General features: G+C 35.1%; 2 protein-coding genes and 1 long non-coding RNA gene across 6 annotated transcripts in view; 1 reads left to right on the top strand and 2 right to left on the bottom strand.

Moving 5' to 3' along the window:
* Window positions 1–22,081, bottom strand: part of LOC6502706 (growth/differentiation factor 8) — a 410,457-nt gene that overhangs the window by 312,713 nt on the left and 75,663 nt on the right. The gene's annotated exons all lie outside the window — the stretch shown is intronic.
* On the bottom strand, window positions 3,676–4,299 carry LOC26514693. The gene is made up of 2 exons (XM_014904433.3): window positions 3,790–4,299; window positions 3,676–3,730 (listed from the first exon to the last, which is right to left on the bottom strand). Exons 1-2 carry the CDS (start codon window positions 4,297–4,299, stop codon window positions 3,722–3,724), a joined length of 519 nt encoding a protein of 172 aa, XP_014759919.1. The 3' UTR covers window positions 3,676–3,721.
* LOC116656382 lies at window positions 4,394–4,633 on the top strand. Its single transcript, XR_004311346.2, has 2 exons — window positions 4,394–4,539; window positions 4,599–4,633. It is a non-coding gene; the product is annotated as an uncharacterized LOC116656382 (long non-coding RNA).

Below are 22,081 nucleotides of genomic sequence, written 5' to 3' on the forward strand. Positions count from 1 at the left end.
TTTCCGCACTATTAGAATTCGATTTGAACAACTTGTTGGAATTCGACCCACCCTACTAAGTAGCCTACACCAAATTAATTGGATATAATTTTCAGGCAAGTTATAATTATGACCTATTTGCCAAATGTATGTGACCCAAATTTAATGTATCTACCTTTAAACGGTTGCTAATTTTGGCTTACACCAAGTTTCCTCGGCTAAAAATTCTCTCTACCTCAGCATTTGAGCAAAATTCACCAGGTCCTCATAGGAGTTGCTGCCGGCAGAATCTGATACAAGGGTTGCTATATATATAATATTTCTGTCCTTATAATGAAAATGCGAATATTTATGATTAAAAATGGTTTTATTGTTTTTCAAAGTATTCTCCAGTTTGACTTATATACTTTTGCATGCGCTCAAACCAATTGTCGAAGCACTTTGTCCAATCTGATTGAGACACCTCCAAAACATGGTTTTTGAACGCTTCAACAGCATCTTCTGGCGTCGAAAATCTTTGAACACGCATTTTTTTCTTGATGTGCGGGAATAAAAAGAAGTCATTTTGTGCCAAGTCAGGGCTGTATGGCGGATGACCCATCAATTCGACATTTTGGCCGATCAAAAAGGCGCTGGTTTGAGCTGATGTGTGAGAGCTCGCATTGTCATGGTGCAGAATGATCCATATTCTCTTGTTCGTTTTTCGAATTTCCCCAAAAATTTTAGGCAAAAAAATTGTGGTATACCACTCAGAATTGACCGTCCTACGTTGCTCAAGCGGAACAGTCGCCACATGACCTGTTTTACCGAAGAAACAGGCCACCATTTTCTTCGAAATGCTTCTTCCACGAACAACTTTCGATGGATTTGGCTCGTCTTCGAAGACTCACACGATCGATTGCTGTTTTTTTTCGGGCTCATAAGCATAGATCTATGATTCGTCACTTGTGACGATCGTATAAACGTCTTTTGAAACACCGCGATTGTAGTTTTTTAAATTTTTTTTGCACCAATCCACACGAGCCTTTTTTTGAGCGATTGTCGAATTGTGCGGGATACAACGAGAATTTTTTTTTACGGCCAAATGCTCATGCAATATCGAATGTATGCTGGTGGAAGAAATACCCAAGGATGCGACTATCTCATGGTATGTCACATGACGATCTTGCATTACAACGACTGTTTTTGGACGACTTTGACGACCTTCGTCTTCAAGCGTTCGTCGGCCACGATTGAATTCATTATACCAGTTTTTCACAGTGCTATAAGATCGCCATACAAAGATTTAAGTTCATCGATGCACTCTCGTCGTATTAATTCACGTCGAAAGCCGTGAAAAATGATTGCGGGAAAATGTTCACGACTTCCTCCATTTTCTGCGAAATGGATTTTCTCAAGTCACTGTAAACATCACAAATTATGGCCGTACGTCAAAATGTTCTGAGCACGTTTATACTAAAACATGTCAAACTTCCCAATGAAAACGTCAGATGGCGCCAGGCAACACTTAGTATGGCCTAGGCCAGAAATATATATAGCAACCCTCGTATATGGCCAGTATCGGATATAGTCAACCAATCTTGGCTCAGTCGACTTATATACTGCGTGCAAAATAAAGAAGGATGTGTTCAAAGTTTAAATTCATAGCTTTAAATCTGACTGACTAGTTCGGGCAGAAACAAATAGGCAGACAGACTGATAGACGACTTGTTTTTCTTTAGTGTTGACCAGAATGTCTGATCGGGATAGTTTAGTCACCAATTGATTCGTATTCAAGAGAATTAGAATAAATTTAATCAGGCGAAAAAAAAGTTAGTATCGGCTTAGGAGGTGATCCTGTTAAAAAATGTATATATTTTATAGGGTCCTTTACTAAGTTCCGCTCTTTTCGCCAAAATTATAATACCCTCAGTAAGGGTTTAATGTATTGTTTTATCGAAGGTTCTCCAAGTATGTAGATGCGTTCCCAAACCAAAAGTTTTAGTTTAATTCTTTATTCATTTATTCATTTGTTGCCGCTCCGAGCTCATGGGAGTTTCTGGTTTTACAATTTTACTTAGGAGTTCAAGGAGGTCAAAGTCTCGTAGCTGCGCTGCCCAAAGCGGCAGCGGAGAGACGGTTATGTATTCTTAAATATTTATATATGAATATATATTTATGTTATGTTCGCTTAGGCGGAGGTATGTGGACATGCATAAGGTCCACTCGTGTTACGTATATGCGGAAATATGCACTTTTCGGCGTACAGCAAAGGCACAGCGGGCGATTCATATTTCGGTGCACTTAGGTTTATGACCGAGACCTTGGATAACATAAACACTGCGACAAACACTCTTGGTACAGTGGGTGGTCGATATATATATATATAAGATATTAATTGTGCATATATGTGCATATTACATCTCCCTCCTTTTAAAAATAACGTAATTTAATGAAGTTATTTTCTAACATAGATTGTAAAAATTTAATAAATGATATTAACAATAAGATGTTTTTTTTTGTGTTATTTTCGGTATGCTTATTTTTCTCATTTTTTTTTTATTTATTTGGTCATTTTTCTTTCCTTTTTTTTTGTTTTTATGTATTGCCATACGTGATATATTTATGAAATTTTGATTGATTATGAAATAAAAAGTTTTAATCTATCTTTATGTACTATTTGATTTTTATTTTTATACCCTTGCAGAGGGTATTATAATTTTGGTCAAAAGTGTGCAACGCAGTGAAGGAGACATCTCCGACCCTATAAAGTATATATATTCTTGATCAGGATCACCTCCTGAGTCGATATGAGCATGTCCGTCTGTCCGTCTGTCCGTCTGTCCGTCTGTCCGTCTGTCTGTCTGTCTGTCTGTCTGTCTGTCTGTCTGTCTGTTTCTACGCAAACTAGTCTCTCAGTTTTAAAGCTATCGAGTTGAAACTTTGCACACATCCTTATTTTCCTTGCAGGTAGTACATAAGTCGGAACGGCCGGGATCGGTCGACTATATCCTATAGCTGCCATATAACAAATTAAGAAAAAAAACAGGAAAAATAGGATGAAAATATTATAAAAAGGATAGAAAAAAGGACAAAAAGCTTGTTTACAGTAAGTTTATTTTTTAATATTAAGATAATAGATTTAAGGCATTTTTGATTATTTTTCTTTCGTCATTATTGCTGTCCTTATACCTAAGTAGTAGGGCGGGTCGAATTCCAACAAGTTGTTCAAATCGAATTCTAATAGTGCGGAAAACTTGCTACGGAATACTACAAGCATTTTGCAAAAAAAAATTTTGAAATCGGTCAATATCTTCTGTTCGCGCATCGCACTTAAAGTTTCGAAAATACCGAATTTTCAAAACTTCTTAAAAGTACGATTTAGTCGCAATTTTCCAAAGTTTTACTTATTATTATATTTATTTTGAATCATTTAAAAGGATTTTCGTAATTAGGTAAATCAATAGTGGTTTTAAGAATTTAAAATAAATAAGTTTTTAGTACAAATTTCATGCATTACGATTGTTTTTCACGCTCAGCTTTCCCCAGGATCAACGACGAGTGAAAAATCTGATCCCATTTTTGTTATTGCTATTTTTTTATTTGTTTTTAATTATTTTTTTTATTTTTTTAATGATTTATATATTTTTTTTTTGATTTTTTTTAGATTTTTTAAAATTTTTGTTGTTTTTTTTTTTAATTTTCTTTTTGTTTTTCGATTTTGTTTTATTTGTCTGTTGTATACTGGGACTTGTTCTCAAATTTAGGCAAACTGCAACGAGAATATAAAGTTGAGAGTATGTAACCATCCCTATTGTGATAACCACATACCTTCTTCGACGCTTCAGTAACAAGCTTAACAGTTCGCTCTACTGCTTGAGTGTGGCATGGAAAGCTTAGCAAGTTGCTTTGACCGATTGATAGTTGGTTATCAATGGAAGATACCAAAACTGCATTTGACACATTCCTAAGTACTGGAGGAGGTGATACTACTGTAGAAGACCAGTCGATCATTTCATAGTACTTAGTGGCATTAAAGTTTAGTTTTGGCAAAAGGAACGAGCGCACCGAAGTCTCCGCAGTAGGAGTCTTCTCTCTGGCTTTTAAAATTCTTTGCAACCCGATCTTACGTACATTAAGATTTTCATCTGTGAGCATAGACAAAAGCAAATTTTCAGGATGCGCGAAATAAGCATTGTGTTGAATTACAGGATCAACTACTTTTAAAAGACGTTTTGGCAAGTATCGAGAATTTTTAATCATAGTGAAGACATGTCTCGCACCATCTGTTATTGAATCACTCATTTTTATTTGAAACCAAGTAGGTAAATACACTTTCATTATAAATGTAACTATGTGAACTAAGTTTTCGGAGGGCTCTTCACTCGATATGTATAATCTAATGCCACTAAGTACTATGAAATGATCGACTGGTCTTCTACAGTCAATGCGTCAAATGCAGTTTTGGTATCTTCCATTGATAACCAACTATCAATCGGTCAAAGCAACTTGCTAAGCTTTCCATGCCACACTCAAGCAGTAGAGCGAACTGTTAAGTTTGTTACTGAAGCGTCGAAGAAGGTATGTGGTTATCACAATAGGGATGGTTACATACGCTCAACTTTATATTCTCGTTGCAGTTTGCCTAAATTTGAGAACAAGTCCCAGTATACAACAGACAAATAAAACAAAATCGAAAAACAAAAAGAAAATTAAAAAAAAAAAACAAAAAAATTTTAAAAAATCTAAAAAAAATCAAAAAAAAATATATAAATCATTAAAAAAAAAAAAAAAAAATCATTAAAAACAAATAAAAAAATAGCAATAAAAAAAATGGGATCAGATTTTTCACTACGTCCTCGTCGTTGATCCTGGGGAAAGCTGAGCGTGAAAAACAATCGTAATGCATGAAATTTGTACTAAAAACTTATTTATTTTAAATTCTTAAAACCACTATTGATTTACCTAATTACGAAAAAACCTTTTAAATGATTCAAAATAAATATAATAATAAGTAAAACTTTGGAAAATTGCGACTAAATCGTACTTTTAAGAAGTTTTGAAAATTCGGTATTTTCGAAACTTTAAGTGCGATGCGCGAACAGAAGATATTGACCGATTTCAAATTTTTTTTTTGCAAAATGCTTGTAGTATTCCGTAGCAAGTTTTCCGCACTATTAGAATTCGATTTGAACAACTTGTTGGAATTCGACCCACCCTACTAAGTAGCCTACACCAAATTAATTGGATATAATTTTCAGGCAAGTTATAATTATGACCTATTTGCCAAATGTATGTGACCCAAATTTAATGTATCTACCTTTAAACGGTTGCTAATTTTGGCTTACACCAAGTTTCCTCGGCTAAAAATTCTCTCTACCTCAGCATTTGAGCAAAATTCACCAGGTCCTCATAGGAGTTGCTGCCGGCAGAATCTGATACAAGGGTTGCTATATATATAATATTTCTGTCCTTATAATGAAAATGCGAATATTTATGATTAAAAATGGTTTTATTGTTTTTCAAAGTATTCTCCAGTTTGACTTATATACTTTTGCATGCGCTCAAACCAATTGTCGAAGCACTTTGTCCAATCTGATTGAGACACCTCCAAAACATGGTTTTTGAACGCTTCAACAGCATCTTCTGGCGTCGAAAATCTTTGAACACGCATTTTTTTCTTGATGTGCGGGAATAAAAAGAAGTCATTTTGTGCCAAGTCAGGGCTGTATGGCGGATGACCCATCAATTCGACATTTTGGCCGATCAAAAAGGCGCTGGTTTGAGCTGATGTGTGAGAGCTCGCATTGTCATGGTGCAGAATGATCCATATTCTCTTGTTCGTTTTTCGAATTTCCCCAAAAATTTTAGGCAAAAAAATTGTGGTATACCACTCAGAATTGACCGTCCTACGTTGCTCAAGCGGAACAGTCGCCACATGACCTGTTTTACCGAAGAAACAGGCCACCATTTTCTTCGAAATGCTTCTTCCACGAACAACTTTCGATGGATTTGGCTCGTCTTCGAAGACTCACACGATCGATTGCTGTTTTTTTTCGGGCTCATAAGCATAGATCTATGATTCGTCACTTGTGACGATCGTATAAACGTCTTTTGAAACACCGCGATTGTAGTTTTTTAAATTTTTTTTGCACCAATCCACACGAGCCTTTTTTTGAGCGATTGTCGAATTGTGCGGGATACAACGAGAATTTTTTTTTACGGCCAAATGCTCATGCAATATCGAATGTATGCTGGTGGAAGAAATACCCAAGGATGCGACTATCTCATGGTATGTCACATGACGATCTTGCATTACAACGACTGTTTTTGGACGACTTTGACGACCTTCGTCTTCAAGCGTTCGTCGGCCACGATTGAATTCATTATACCAGTTTTTCACAGTGCTATAAGATCGCCATACAAAGATTTAAGTTCATCGATGCACTCTCGTCGTATTAATTCACGTCGAAAGCCGTGAAAAATGATTGCGGGAAAATGTTCACGACTTCCTCCATTTTCTGCGAAATGGATTTTCTCAAGTCACTGTAAACATCACAAATTATGGCCGTACGTCAAAATGTTCTGAGCACGTTTATACTAAAACATGTCAAACTTCCCAATGAAAACGTCAGATGGCGCCAGGCAACACTTAGTATGGCCTAGGCCAGAAATATATATAGCAACCCTCGTATATGGCCAGTATCGGATATAGTCAACCAATCTTGGCTCAGTCGACTTATATACTGCGTGCAAAATAAAGAAGGATGTGTTCAAAGTTTAAATTCATAGCTTTAAATCTGACTGACTAGTTCGGGCAGAAACAAATAGGCAGACAGACTGATAGACGACTTGTTTTTCTTTAGTGTTGACCAGAATGTCTGATCGGGATAGTTTAGTCACCAATTGATTCGTATTCAAGAGAATTAGAATAAATTTAATCAGGCGAAAAAAAAGTTAGTATCGGCTTAGGAGGTGATCCTGTTAAAAAATGTATATATTTTATAGGGTCCTTTACTAAGTTCCGCTCTTTTCGCCAAAATTATAATACCCTCAGTAAGGGTTTAATGTATTGTTTTATCGAAGGTTCTCCAAGTATGTAGATGCGTTCCCAAACCAAAAGTTTTAGTTTAATTCTTTATTCATTTATTCATTTGTTGCCGCTCCGAGCTCATGGGAGTTTCTGGTTTTACAATTTTACTTAGGAGTTCAAGGAGGTCAAAGTCTCGTAGCTGCGCTGCCCAAAGCGGCAGCGGAGAGACGGTTATGTATTCTTAAATATTTATATATGAATATATATTTATGTTATGTTCGCTTAGGCGGAGGTATGTGGACATGCATAAGGTCCACTCGTGTTACGTATATGCGGAAATATGCACTTTTCGGCGTACAGCAAAGGCACAGCGGGCGATTCATATTTCGGTGCACTTAGGTTTATGACCGAGACCTTGGATAACATAAACACTGCGACAAACACTCTTGGTACAGTGGGTGGTCGATATATATATATATAAGATATTAATTGTGCATATATGTGCATATTACATCTCCCTCCTTTTAAAAATAACGTAATTTAATGAAGTTATTTTCTAACATAGATTGTAAAAATTTAATAAATGATATTAACAATAAGATGTTTTTTTTTGTGTTATTTTCGGTATGCTTATTTTTCTCATTTTTTTTTTATTTATTTGGTCATTTTTCTTTCCTTTTTTTTTGTTTTTATGTATTGCCATACGTGATATATTTATGAAATTTTGATTGATTATGAAATAAAAAGTTTTAATCTATCTTTATGTACTATTTGATTTTTATTTTTATACCCTTGCAGAGGGTATTATAATTTTGGTCAAAAGTGTGCAACGCAGTGAAGGAGACATCTCCGACCCTATAAAGTATATATATTCTTGATCAGGATCACCTCCTGAGTCGATATGAGCATGTCCGTCTGTCCGTCTGTCCGTCTGTCCGTCTGTCCGTCTGTCTGTCTGTCTGTCTGTCTGTCTGTCTGTCTGTCTGTCTGTCTGTTTCTACGCAAACTAGTCTCTCAGTTTTAAAGCTATCGAGTTGAAACTTTGCACACATCCTTATTTTCCTTGCAGGTAGTACATAAGTCGGAACGGCCGGGATCGGTCGACTATATCCTATAGCTGCCATATAACTGATTGATCGGAAATGCCACAACTTCGTTGTTTTTTAAGATAGAGGGTTGGGACTTTCCACACATGTTATATTTGACCAACATATCTTATGTACAAAATTTCATAAGGATCGGCTGACTATATCCTATAGCTGTCATACACCGATCGGAATTGGCATAACTTTGGTGTTTTTTAAGTTAGAAAGATGGGATTTGGTACAGATTCTATTTTGTGAAAAACAATCCGATCTGCCAATTTCATAAGGATCGGCCGACTATATACGATCTTCTATATATCTAATAATATAATATGCATGGCGCCACCTAGCGGACTGCGACTGAACTGCAAGGGTATATCAACTTCGGCTCCGCCCGAAGTTAGCTTTCCTTTCTTGTTATTGTCTAATATAGTTATATTATCCCTCCTCCTATTTGTTCTACCTTATAGGGGCTTGTATATTTAAAATCTAGCTTATGTCCAGTTTCATTTTTTAATAAAACCTTATCTCCTATTTTCAACTCAAAATCTAAACTAGTTTTGTCGTAAATAATTTTTTGTTTTATTTTATGAGATTCTAGCATTAGTCTGGCTCTCTTAAATGCCTGTTCTAATCTGAATTTTGATTCCTTAGCATAATCTTCTATATAATAAAGAGGTTTTATGTTTTCTATGCTATTAAAATGCTTAGGTAAATTTGAAGTTTTACCAAAAACTAGCTCGTATGGACAATAGTCATGTGCCATCGAGGGGGTCGTATTAAAGCAATAGACGAAGTATTGTAGCCATAAATCCCAATCCGTTTTGTCAACTGAGATGTATGAACGAATGTACTCATTGAGTGTTCTGTGGCTTCGCTCCACGGTACCTACAGTTTGGTGATGATGTGCAGTAGAAGTTATGTTTTCAATATTTAAATTTTTACATAGACCTTCAATAATTGAATTTTTATATTCCGTTCCCATGTCCGTAATGAACGTCTTCATTGGACCGTACTTTAGAATAAAATCTTCAAATATAGCTTTTGCTACCGTATTTGCACTTTTTTTTATATTGGTATCGCTACCAGGTATTTGGTTTAATCGCATATGAGTGTTACTGGACATTTAGGACATTTCTTTATGTACTCTTTTATGTATTTGGACATATTTTTCCAGTAATAATGCCTCTGGACCTTGACCAAGGTTTTAGTAATGCCTGTATGACCACCTTGTATTGGATCATCGTGAAATGTAGACAATATAGCTTCTTTTTCTTTATTATTTTTTATTACGGTCACCGGGTTGAGTAGCGCTACTCTTAATGATTTCAATATATAATTGCCCATATTTTTAAAATTATCAATTGAAACATGTTCAAAGATATTTTCCCACGGTGCCACTTTAAGTTGGCTGATTTTGTGCATACCGGCTTGCTTTTCAAGCCTTTGAAAGAATTGACCTAAGTCAAGGGTTCCATTAGTATATAAATCGCTAACATTATATCTTGCTGTAATTTCCCTTCCGTGCTTAAATAAACACATATTGTTATTTACATGCAAGGTCACTACTTTACGTACTTCATCATTATTAATGACTTCATATACGTTGGGCTTTGAAGCTTTTTCTATGGATTGCTTATGCAATTCTATTTTTTCTTTTCCTGTGCAGAATTTTTGTCTACTTTGGTTTCTGGTAGTGACTTTCAGAATTTTAATATTTAAATGTATGTTTTTCAAGTCGGTGATTGTTATTCTAGACAGCGCATCGGCTACATAATTATCTTTACCCTTTAGATACTCTTCTGTAAAATTATATTCCTCTAATTCAAGTCTCATTCGTGTTAGTTTGGAACTGGGATTTATCATTGAAAATAAATAGGTAAGTGCTCTGTGGTCTGTTTTGACATTGAAGTGCCTACCATAAATATATGGTCTGAAGTATGTTATTGCCCAATGAATAGCTACTAATTCTTGTTCTGTAGTGCTCTTGTTGCTTTCACCCTTCGTAAAGGATCTTGATGCGTATGCAACTGGAAGCTGTAATCCATTTTTATTTTGAGTTAGTACTGCTCCACAAGCGTATTTGCTAGCATCTGTAATTATGCACAATTCTTTGCTAAAATCTGGGTATTGCAACAGAGTTGGGTTTATTAATGCTGATTTTAGATGTTTGAAAGTGTTTTGACATTCTGTTGTCCATTCGAATTTTACATTTTCCTACATAATCTTGTTATGTGACGGGAGTATTCTGCAAAATTCTTTATGAAACGTCTGTAATAATTACAAAATGCAACGAATCTTATAGCGCTGTCCACATCATGTGGGACTGGGTAGTTTTTTATGACGTCGTATTTTTTGTCGTCAGGCAAGATTCCTTTATTTGTGCATTTATGTCCTAGGAAGGTGACTTCATGCATGAAAAATGAAAATTTTTCGGGATGTAACTTTAGGTTGTGTTTCCTACATTTCTCGAAAACATCAGTCAGGTTCTTGAGCATGTGGTTTTCGGAACAACCTATGACTATTAAGTCATCCATGTAAAGAAATGCTTCCGAAGGTTCCAATCCAGAGAAAGCTATAGTCATCATTCTCTGAAAGGAGTTTGGCGCTATTTTTAAACCGAATGGTAATCGCGTGAAACGATATGAACCATTATTTGTTGAAAAGGATGTTATATCTCGTGAATTTTTTTCGAGTTCAATTTGGTGAAAACCGAACATTAAGTCGAGACATGAGAAATACTTTGCTCTACCTAGTTGATCTAAAACAGGGGTGCCCAAACACTGCTTATGACAGAGCAAATTCCAATACCTATGCACAAAAGCACAAATACATATGAGCGATAGTTTTTTTTTTTTTTTCTATCGTATCACTGAAAAAAATTTTTGTAACATTTTCAACAGAAAAAAAAAAAAAAAAATTTTTTCGGATAATTGAGAATTAATTTTAGGATTATAATTATTTTCAATATGCTCAATTATTTTTCGAATTTTTTTTACTGCGCTTCCATATCGGCTTGTGACGCAGATACTTTAGCATAGCATTTAATAAAATGCCTTTCCAAATTAATTTTTTTGTTTCCGCTTATTATTATATTACATATAATACATTGCTGCTCGCAAAGAAAATTTTCGACAAAGAAAAAATGCATCGTTCCACAGTCAACCATTCTGTCCAAAACCACAACAAGAAGTGATTTTTTGCAGTGAAAAGTTTTCGGCAATCCAACAACAAAATGCCAGAAAAGTGTTGAAACTGTTTAAGTGTTATTAAACTACGAAAAATTGTTATTGTAATTTGCCTTGCCTATACTGGGAGCAGCACACGTATATGATTTTGCTCTACCCATATGACAGAGCAATCCAACAACAAAGGAGGAACGAGAGCAATGGGACTGGGCATCCCTGATCTAAAATGTCATCGATTCTAGGGAGTGAAAATTTATCAGATAAGAGTTTTTATTAATTTGACGATAATCAATTACTAATCGCCATTTTTTATTTTCTGAATTTGTGAGTGACTTTTTTGGTACTAACAAAAGTGGGCTATTATAAGGTGATACAGAGGGTTCTACTATTTTATCATTAATGAGTTTTTGGACTTGTCTTTGAATTTCGTCTTGTTGACTATGAGGATTTCTGTAATTTTTTGTATATACGGGTTCATCATCACTTAATCTCAGTTTTTGTTTATATAAATTACTTGTAGTGATCGCTTCGGTTTCTAGTCCGAATACATCACTATACTGGGTGCATAATTTTGTAAGTTGATCATTGAATTGAGGTGGGAAGATTTTTGTAAGTTGGAATAATACAGTTTTTTTACTGTTTTCTGGGTCTATTTTTACTACATCGTAGTTTGAAAGTGGTTCATGATGAATATTTTTAATATTAACTACCTGATCTATATTTGTGGTATTTGGTAGTCTTACATATGCATTGACAGTCCACAGTGCTATGGTATTTGCTATATAGATACCTTTATGAATCTCTTGATTCGGAATTAATACACTGTTTTCTTCGGAATATATCTTAATTTTTCGGATTACTTGGGATCTTGCTGGCAGAATTAGGGAGTTGTCGCCAGAACTGTATGTTATCGGAACATAAATTGGATATTTGAGATTATTTGGTCTAATTACAAGCCAGTCTTCAGAAGGTTTAAAGTCTAATTGACAATTGTACCTTTTGATAAAATATATTCCCAGTATCCCATTGCAAGGAATAGCGAATTGCACATTTACTATATGAAAATCATATGGGATGATGTACTTAGAAGTCTGAATTTCAATAGAAGTTATGCCTTTTGATTTGGTAACCTCTTGGCTTATACCCTGTATGTTTATGATATGATTATCTTGAATGTTTTGTAAATTATCTGAATTTTCCTTTAATATGGATATTTCTGCACCAGTATCTAGTAGAAAAACTAATTCTTTTCCTGTTGCTGCGTTTATGAAACCTACGAATGTACTTTGACTGAGATTTATAGTGTGAATCTTGTTGTTTTTTACTGACGTGTATCTAAAGGTGTTTGGGAGTTTTCCGAATTCGTTTGGGCTATCCTTATATTGTTATTTTGGTTATTATTATTATTACCGTTATTAATGCTGTTTCCCCCACGGCTAGTTCCGCCGCGGTTGTTTCCACCACGGTTATTTCCGCCGCGGTTCTTGTTCGTGTAATAACTGTTATTCTGATTACCGTTATTTCTGTAGTAGCTAGTGTTTTGATTATAACCGTTATTTTGGTAATATCTGGTATTATTATAATTACCTCGATTATTACCTCTACCGCGATAATTGTTTCTGAAATTATTACCGCGATAATTATTTCCTCGTTAACCATTGTGGTGATGGCCTCTTGGTCAGTGTATGAAGCTTCTAGGAGTTTCCTTAAGTTGTCTATTTCCGTCGTGAATTTTTCCGCGGTTTTGCCTTTCTGGGTTGTTTTCGTCATTTTGGCTTTAATTATGTCAGAGGTTTCTCCGACTATAGTGTCTTGTAGCTTTCTTATTATTGCTTCTATAGTTCTCTCATTTAGGACTCTGTATAAAGTTGATCCAAATACACAGGCCGACTGTTTAACTGTTTCTTTGTTCAAAACGTATCTATTGCAGGTTCAGTTTGTTTAGTAAAGCTTTACAGAAGTTGTAGATAGCCATGACTTTTTGAAAATATGAGATTAAAAACTTCAATTTAATTGAAGAAAATATTGTTTAACCCCCTATAATAAATTCAATAAAATTATTTCGAGTTTTTCCTTAAACCCAAAATTAAAACATGGTATGATCTACTGATTTCAATAATAATATAAAAAGCTTCCATAGAAAAATGTTTGGGGAAAAATCATAGAAGACCAAACATTAATGTAGAAAATCTGAGATTTCAACTTTGGATGAGTATTCCAAAGATATGCTAACTGCTAGATACCATTTTTTCATTTTAGTTGGTACACATACATTTCAAAAATGATATGTACTAGAAACAGTGATGGTCATCGCCATTACACGGCCTACATAATTCAATATATGGTAAAATTTGATCGATTTCTTCTCCTAGGTGTACCGCGGAAACTGTGGGTGATAGAACCTATGTTTGTTCTGGACTTTGATTAAGGGGAGCTTAAAGGTTATAGAGCAGGTGAAATTATGCGTGGAGATTTTTTGCTGTTGGCCTGTGTTATTTTTGATTTAATTACTTCTACAGCCAAATTCTCGAATGTGCCTTTCGTTAGGTTAACTAACCTCAAAGCTGTTATAAATCTCTGCAGGTGTAACCTTTGCCCGTTAAATTCAGGGATGGCATTCGATATTTCTCTAATGTATGCTCTTTGGGCAATGCTCTCGTCAGCCATTGTGGTTGGTTTTAATTCTACAATGCTGTCGTTAAACTCAGAGTCGGTCAAGTCCTGGTCTGATAATTCAGATTGAATAAGGACTGCCGGAACCGTAAGGTTGTTAATATCGCTTTCTTCTATTTCTTGTTGGTCAATATCTTCGTTTGATTCTAATTCGTCACCACCTTAAATTGTTATTGAAGTATTGAGAATAGTAGGTATTGAAATATCAAGCTTGAACCTTTCTTTTACAGATGTCAGATTAGATCTTAGTCTGATCAAAAACTTTGATACTCGAGACCAGTGATCCGGATTTAACTTTTCTCTGTGTTTATATATTAATATTCGAGCTTCATTAAAGCATTTAACTAATATTTCTAAGTGTTTACTGACCGTTGTTTTTTGTATCGGTCTATTCTGTGTTAGTGACTTATGCGATTTGTCGAATTCTGCTTTAATGCTTGATAGTTCTTTCGATAATTCATTCCATTGCATTATATTATGGGTATGGATTATCTTTTAGAAACCATCATAAAACTCGTTCTACCTAAAAGTGGATGCTCGTCTATTCTTGATTTCACTAGCACAACCGGAATTGTTGTTAATACTATTCCTTTTGGATTGCGGTGCAGTAAAGCAATGGTGAAACGTGGCAGTTAAATGTTTCTTTATAAAGTATTTCTAACTCATACACACTAACTGGGGTTGTTGATACTAAATGCTTGATTCTTTCATTGAAATATGGGTCCTTTTCATATATTTTGTCTATGGCTCTTTGTGTACTCATACTGGAATTATTTTCTTTTTTCAACTTTCTTTATTTTATTTATTATACCCTTGCAGAGGGTATTATAATTTTGGTCAAAAGTGTGCAACGCAGTGAAGGAGACATCTCCGACCCCATAAAGTATATATATTCTTGATCAGGATCACCTCCTGAGTCGATATGAGCATGTCGTTTTTCAAATTAGAAGGATGGGATTTTCAATGGGTTCCTCTTTGGACAAAATAATTCGATATGCCAAATTTTATAAGGATCGGCCGACTATATACGATCCGTTATATATCTAATAATAAAAGATGCGTGGCGCCACCTAGCGGACTGCAACTCAACTGCAAGGGTATATAAACTTCGGCTCCGCTCGAAGTTAGCTTTCCTTTCTTGTTTTTATTTCATTTTATTTTCATTGTACGTAAAGATAAGATTATTCAAGAACATTATGAAATCGGTTTTTTTTTTTTTTTAATACATCATGGGTGTATCTTAAATATATCAGAATTTGGTATTGAGCGTTGTTATTTTTTTTTTTTTATTATATATATATAAAAATTCCCTTTTTATACCCTTGCAGAGGGTATTATAATTTTGGTCAAAAGTGTGCAACGCAGTGAAGGAGACATCTCCGACCCTATAAAGTATATATATTCTTGATCAGGATCACCTCCTGAGTCGATATGAGCATGTCCGTCTGTCCGTCTGTCCGACTGTCTGTCTGTCTGTCTGTCTGTCTGTCTGTCTGTCTGTCTGTCTTTCTGCCTGTCTGTCTGTCGGTTTCTACACAAACTAGTCTCTCAGTTTTGGAGCTATCGAGTTGAAACTTTGCACACATCCTTTTTTTCCTTGCAGGTAGTATATAAGTCGGAACGACCGGGATCGGTCGACTATATCCTATAGCTGCCATATAACTGATTGATCGGAAATGCCATAACTTTGGTGTTTTTTAAGTTAGAGGGTTGGGACTTTCCACACATGTTATGTTTGACCATGTGTGGATGTATGTATGATGTACAAAATTTCATAAGGATCGGCCGACTATATCCTATAGCTGTCATAGAACGATCGGAATTGGCATAACTTTGGTGTTTTTTAAGTTAGAAAGATGGGACTTGGTACAGATTACTTTTTGGGCAAAATAATTCGATATGCCAAATTTCATAAGGATCGGCCGACTATATACGATCCGCTATATATCTAATAATATAAGATGCGTGGCGCCACCTAGCGGACTGTGACTGAACTGCAAGGGTATATCAGCTTCGGCTCCGCCCGAAGTTAGCTTTTCTTTCTTGTTTTTTGTTGCTTTCTCTTTTTTTTATATTTTGTCCAGATCGATAGCCTGGCTTTTATTAATCGCTTTTTTAGCTATACATTTATTATGAAAAACATATGCTTTATACAAAATGAATGCGATCAAAATGAATACAATAATTGATAATAGGATATTTGTCAATTCTGTGTTCATTGTGTTGGACTCAATTTGATTTATTACATTTGCTGTGGAGTCTACTTGTTTTACATCTACTAAACCCATTTTGGGTATTTTCTCAAAAATTGGTATATAATTTTTTGTGTAAATCGTATAATTAAATTTATTATTTATTTGCCATTCAGTTTGGCACATTTAAAAAGACTTGCCCTATTTGGCTATATATATTTTGTTTTTATACCCTTGCAGAGGGTATTATAATTTTGGTCAAAAGTGTGCAACGCAGTGAAGGAGACATCTCCGACCCTATAAAGTATATATATTCTTGATCAGGATCACCTCCTGAGTCGATATGAGCATGTCCGTCTGTCCGTCTGTCTGTCTGTCCGTCTGTCTGTCTGTCGGTTTCTACGCAAACTAGCCTCTCAGTTTTGGAGCTATCGAGGTAAAACTTTTCACATATCCTTTTTTTCCTTGCAGGTAGTATATATGTCGGAACGGCCGCGATCGGTCGCCTATATCCTATAGCTGCCATATAACTGATTGATCGGAAATGCCATTTTTTTTTTTGCACGGTTCCCACTGCATACGTACAGCCCACCTCCCGTCCAACCGACCGAGGGACGCTGCCGCGTAACGTACGGCCCGAATCGCGGGAATAGATCCGAGATAGATAAGCGAGGATTAGGAGAAAGATATTATGAGGAAGAGTGTTGCACAGATAAGGCGGTTAATATAAGCGATTTAAGATTGTTAGTAGAGCAAAGTGACAAGATGTGGTAGAGACCATTGTAGTCCGAACATAATACCCTGAACGGATCGTGTTGGGCATACGTCGAACTACAATGGCTGAGGAGTAGAGGACGAAAGTTTCTGGTCCTTCTACTTGGAATGTTAAAATTTAAGCGTGTTAGTAAATGCTGGCTGTCTATATTTCCAGAATTAAGATTATATAGAAACATGACACCCAGCATCGTTCTACGATTTGTTAATGATGGTAAGTTGATTAGTAAAAGTCTACTATGATAAGAGGGGAGGTAAAGATTTGCATCCCAATTAAGTCCCCTAAGAGCAAAAGTAAGGAAGTTTTTTTTGTACAGATTCAATGTGATCTTATTGTACTCCAAATTGAGGACTCCAGACACTCCATTACTTTGGTGTTTTTTAAGTTGGAGGGTTGAGACTTTCCACACATGTTATATTTGGCCAAAATATCTTGTCTACAAAATTTCATAAGGATCGGCCGACTATATCCTATAGCTGTCATAGATCGATCGGAATTGGCATAACTTTGCTGTTTTTTAAGTTAGAAATGTGGGACTTGGTACAGATTCCATTTTAGGCAAAATAATCTTATTTGACAAATTTCATAGGGATCGGCCAACTATATCCAATATTCAGTACCACTTCAACCTCCGAAGAGACAAGTCGTATTAGAACAGCAACGATCTCGCGTTCGTAAAACCTATTGAACTTATCAGCAAAAGTTGAAAAACAAATAATAAGCACAAAACAAAACCTAAAAAACAACAACAAAAAACACACCATTTCTTACCACTCGGGCGCAAGCCCTTTACAAACAACCATGCAAATTAACTAGAAGTTTAATCCATATTTTATATTAATATTATAAACAATTATTGGGGCACTTGCCACCAAGCTCTTTTGAGTCTTTATAATGTAAACATTCCCACACTCGCATCTAGCACCCTAACAGAAGATCAAGCTTGAGAAATGAAATAAACAAATTGCCCCTATTGAGCCGGCCACGGCAAAAACAACAGACCACTGCGGCTCCCCTTTTTAAGCATCCGTATTGATACCCAAATTTTCCATGCTGATCACAGCAATCCCATTCGGGAAATTCTCTTCGGAATTCAATTCGTAATATACTTCGGGAAGATCCCGAACCAAGAAGGAAAAGAATCAGCTCAAGCCTGGTCAGTCGGAATCTAGCATAGGTTAAGATACAATGCCTTGTTAGACTTAAGATCGGGATCTAAATGAAATCTAATAAAGTTTAAATCATATAAAAAACCTCTTGACGAGGTGAAGTACCGGTGACGAACCTGCATGCGAAACCCAAAATATCTGATATCAATTTCAGTGACGAAAATATGCTATATAGGTGTACAAAATTGCATATAAAAAATATTCTTGTTCGGCACGTGACTGATTTTTTTTTGTTTTTCTTGCACGTGCCGAACAAGAATATTTTTTATATACAATTTTGTACACCTATATAGCATATTTTCGTCACTGAAATTGATATCAGATATTTTGGGTTTCGCATGCAGGTTCGTCACCGGTACTTTACCTCGTCAAGAGGTTTTTTATATGATATCAGTTGGTTTTTTGTATATATTGATCTTCAATTATTTAAAATAGAACGCATAACATATAGAATATATATACATATATGGAAGTAACCTCTGGACAGGCGATTTACACAGTTTGCAATACTTTAATTGTAAGGATAAACATCAAAACTATTTTTTTTTAACTCTATAGATTTTGACATTCAAGAAGGTGGAATAATTAAAAACCTTTCCAACGACGTAAAGAATTTTTCAATAGCTTCAGTGGCTCTGAAGTTATACGTATTTTTAATTTACAAAGGTTTTGGAATTTGGTTAGTTTAAAAATTTTAATTAAAAATTTGCCCAAAAATGTATTTAAAATCCAAAATTGTTTCGTAGTTGTGGGAAACCAAATTATTTTAACAAATTAACAGATGAGAGGCCTATCCTTATGAGAGTACCACTATATAATAAATTATTAAAAAACAAGAAAGGAAAGCTAACTTCGGGCATAGCCGAAGTTGATATACCCTTGCAGTTCAGTCGCAGTTCGCTAGGTGGCGCCACGCATCTTATATTATTAGATATATAGCGGATCGTATATAGTCGGCCGATCCTTATGAAATTTGGCATATCGAATTATTTTGCCCAAAAAGTAATCTGTACCAAGTCCCATCTTTCTAACTTAAAAAACACCAAAGTTATGCCAATTCCGATCGTTCTATGACAGCTATAGGATATAGTCGGCCGATCCTTATGAAATTTTGTACATAAGATATTTTGGTCAAACATAACATGAGTGGAAACCCTCTAACCCTCTAACCCCCCAACCCTCTAACTTAAAAAACACAAAAGTTATAGCATTTCCGATCAATCAGTTATATGGCAGCTATAGGATATAGTCGACCGATCCCGGCCGTTCCGACTTATGTACTGCCTGCAATAGAAAGAAGGGTGTGTGCAAAGTTTCAACTCGATAGCTTTAAAACTGAGAGACTAGTTTGCGTAGAAACAGACAGACAGACAGACAGACGGACATGCTCATATCGACTCAGGAGGTGATCCTGATCAAGAATATATATACTTTATAGGGTCGGAGATGTCTCCTTCATTGCGTTGCACACTTCTGACCAAAATTATAATACCCTCTGCAAGGGTATAAAAACAAAGTTATGGCATATCCGATCAATCATATAATAAACATGTATTATATCTAAAATAAATGCGCAAAGATAAAAAATTTAAAAAAACTGGAAATTTCGTTTTTCCAGTTTTTCTAGTTAAACCAATTGTTGAATGTAACAATTTATTTTGGGTGTGCGATATAAAATAATAAATATTAGAAAAGTATTGCCGGAGTTGGTTTGGCTGGTTTTTTTTTAGCTTTTAATCCATGATTTGGCCCAAAACGGTGGTGGCTGCATTTATTTATATGCATTATATGCTCAGTGGGGGCATATGCATATAAAGCGTTCTACTCATAAAATTTTGCATTCTTCTCATTAAGACATGAGACACTGAAACATAAAGCAGAATTACATCAAAATTTGCCATCAAGTAACGAAGTTCGAGATTAGCCGAGTGGAGAACGTTGTGGTTTCTAAAACGGGAGGGCCTGAGTTCTAATCCTAGTTGAGTCAATATTTACGTTTTACTTTTTAAGCCCTTTTTTATATGGATTTTATTTTTGAAATATTTAAAAATATCTTATGTACAAACTTTCATAAGGATGGGCCGACTATATCCTAAAGCTGTCATAGAACGATCGGAATTGGCATAACTTTGGTGGTTTTTAAGTTAGAAAGATGGGACTTGGTACAGATTCCATTTTGGGCAAAATAATCTTATTGGCAAAATTTCATAGGGATCGGCCAACTATATCCAATAGCCGCCATATAACTGAATGATCGGAAATGGCACAACTGCAAGGGTATATCAACTTCGGCTTCGCCCGAAGTTAGCTTTCTTTTCTTGTTTTTCTTTGGGACCTCAAGATTGGTACCTCAACCGACCCGTCCGACATTTCTTTCAGAAGTTATTCAAGAAATTAGATTTTTACAGCTTTTTCAAAAAGTTGTAGAACAATAATTGCTCATATCATATGAGTCATATGACATTAACAAAAATCTCCAATTTTATTCAGTAGTGCAAAGAAAAAAATATAGACAAACTGACCCACTGGCTTCATTTTGAAAAAACTGTAAAAATCAAATTTCTTGAATAACTTCTGAAAGAAACGTCGGACCGGGTCGGTTGAAGTACCAATCTTCTGAGTATTCTCATTAAGACATGAGACACTGAAACACAAAGTAGAATTACATCAAAAGTTGCCATCAAGCAACAAAGTTTGAGGTTAGCCGAGTGGAGAGCGTCGTGGTTCCTAACACGGAGGGCCTGGGTTCGAATCCAACTTGAGTCAATGTTTATGTTTTACTTTTTAAGCCCTTTTTTATTTGGATTTTATTTTTAAATATATAAACTAAAATCTGAAAAGATATACTCCATTTTTTTTAGGGTTTTGAACAAATATATGCAGACTCCAAAAAGCAAAGTTGCCATTCAAATACACACACATGTATAAGTAAATGCAAGCTTCACAGGGGGCTGTAAACAAAGGGTAGCTGCACTTACAGGACTATATCTTGAGTTAACGGATTTTGCCAGATATGAGCGATATATCAAAAGTTGCGTCATCTCAAAAGCTATCTCCACGTGCAATATAAAAAGGATCAGTCGACCAAATTTTGAAAAATAAAAAAAAAAAAAGTTTATTTTCAGTGTATTTTTTTTTGTGTACTATATAGACGTTTGGTCTCAAAGAAAGTGAAATTGATATTTAAAAAACCATTTTAACGGTGTAAAGCTCATTTTAATATCTTTCTTAATTATAAAGTTATGAATTTTTTCATTAACAAAGTTTTTTTAATTTTTTGACGTAAGCTTAAGGTATTTCAAAAAGTTGTAAAACAATAGTTGCTCATATGATAGTAACAAACATTTTCCAATTTTTTTCAGGATTTTTAAGATAAAAATAGTGCAAACAGACAAACCGACAAACCGACAAACCGACGCAAACTGGCTTCATTTTGAAGAAGAAGAAAAAATCGAATTTTTCGAATAACTTCTGAATGAAATGTCGGATCGGGTCGATTGAGGTACCAATCGACGCGTATTTAGCTCTAGCGAATATATACTATGCGATATACTATAATAATGCGAATATATAAAAATATTCTATCTGGGGACTAAAATGTGCCCACCAGCCCCTTTTTAGTGATAAAAATTTTTTTTACTTTCACCCTAATTTCTCCCAAACCAAGTAACTTTTGGAATATGTTTCGACAAAAATTATCTAATTAACACAATACCTTTCGATTGGTATATCATTCATTTAGATCGGTTGCCTAAAGAAAATTTTTAATTATTCGGCTATATATAGAGTTTCCTCGCGCACGCCTAGGCATGCAGGTCGTCACCTCGTGGACTTCCGTCCACAGTGATATATATTTTTTTAAAAGTTAAAACCCGTCATGATTATAATTGGCGCCCAACGTGGGGCCCGCGTTAATTAAAAATATCGATTAAAAAAAGATATTTGCGAGTGCCTCAAAAAAAATCATAGACCTGAAAAATAAAGGTTTCTATGTAAAAAAACTTATAT

Source organism: Drosophila ananassae, assembly GCF_017639315.1.
Source record: "Drosophila ananassae strain 14024-0371.13 chromosome 4 unlocalized genomic scaffold, ASM1763931v2 tig00000054, whole genome shotgun sequence".
NCBI lineage: Eukaryota > Metazoa > Arthropoda > Insecta > Diptera > Drosophilidae > Drosophila > Drosophila ananassae.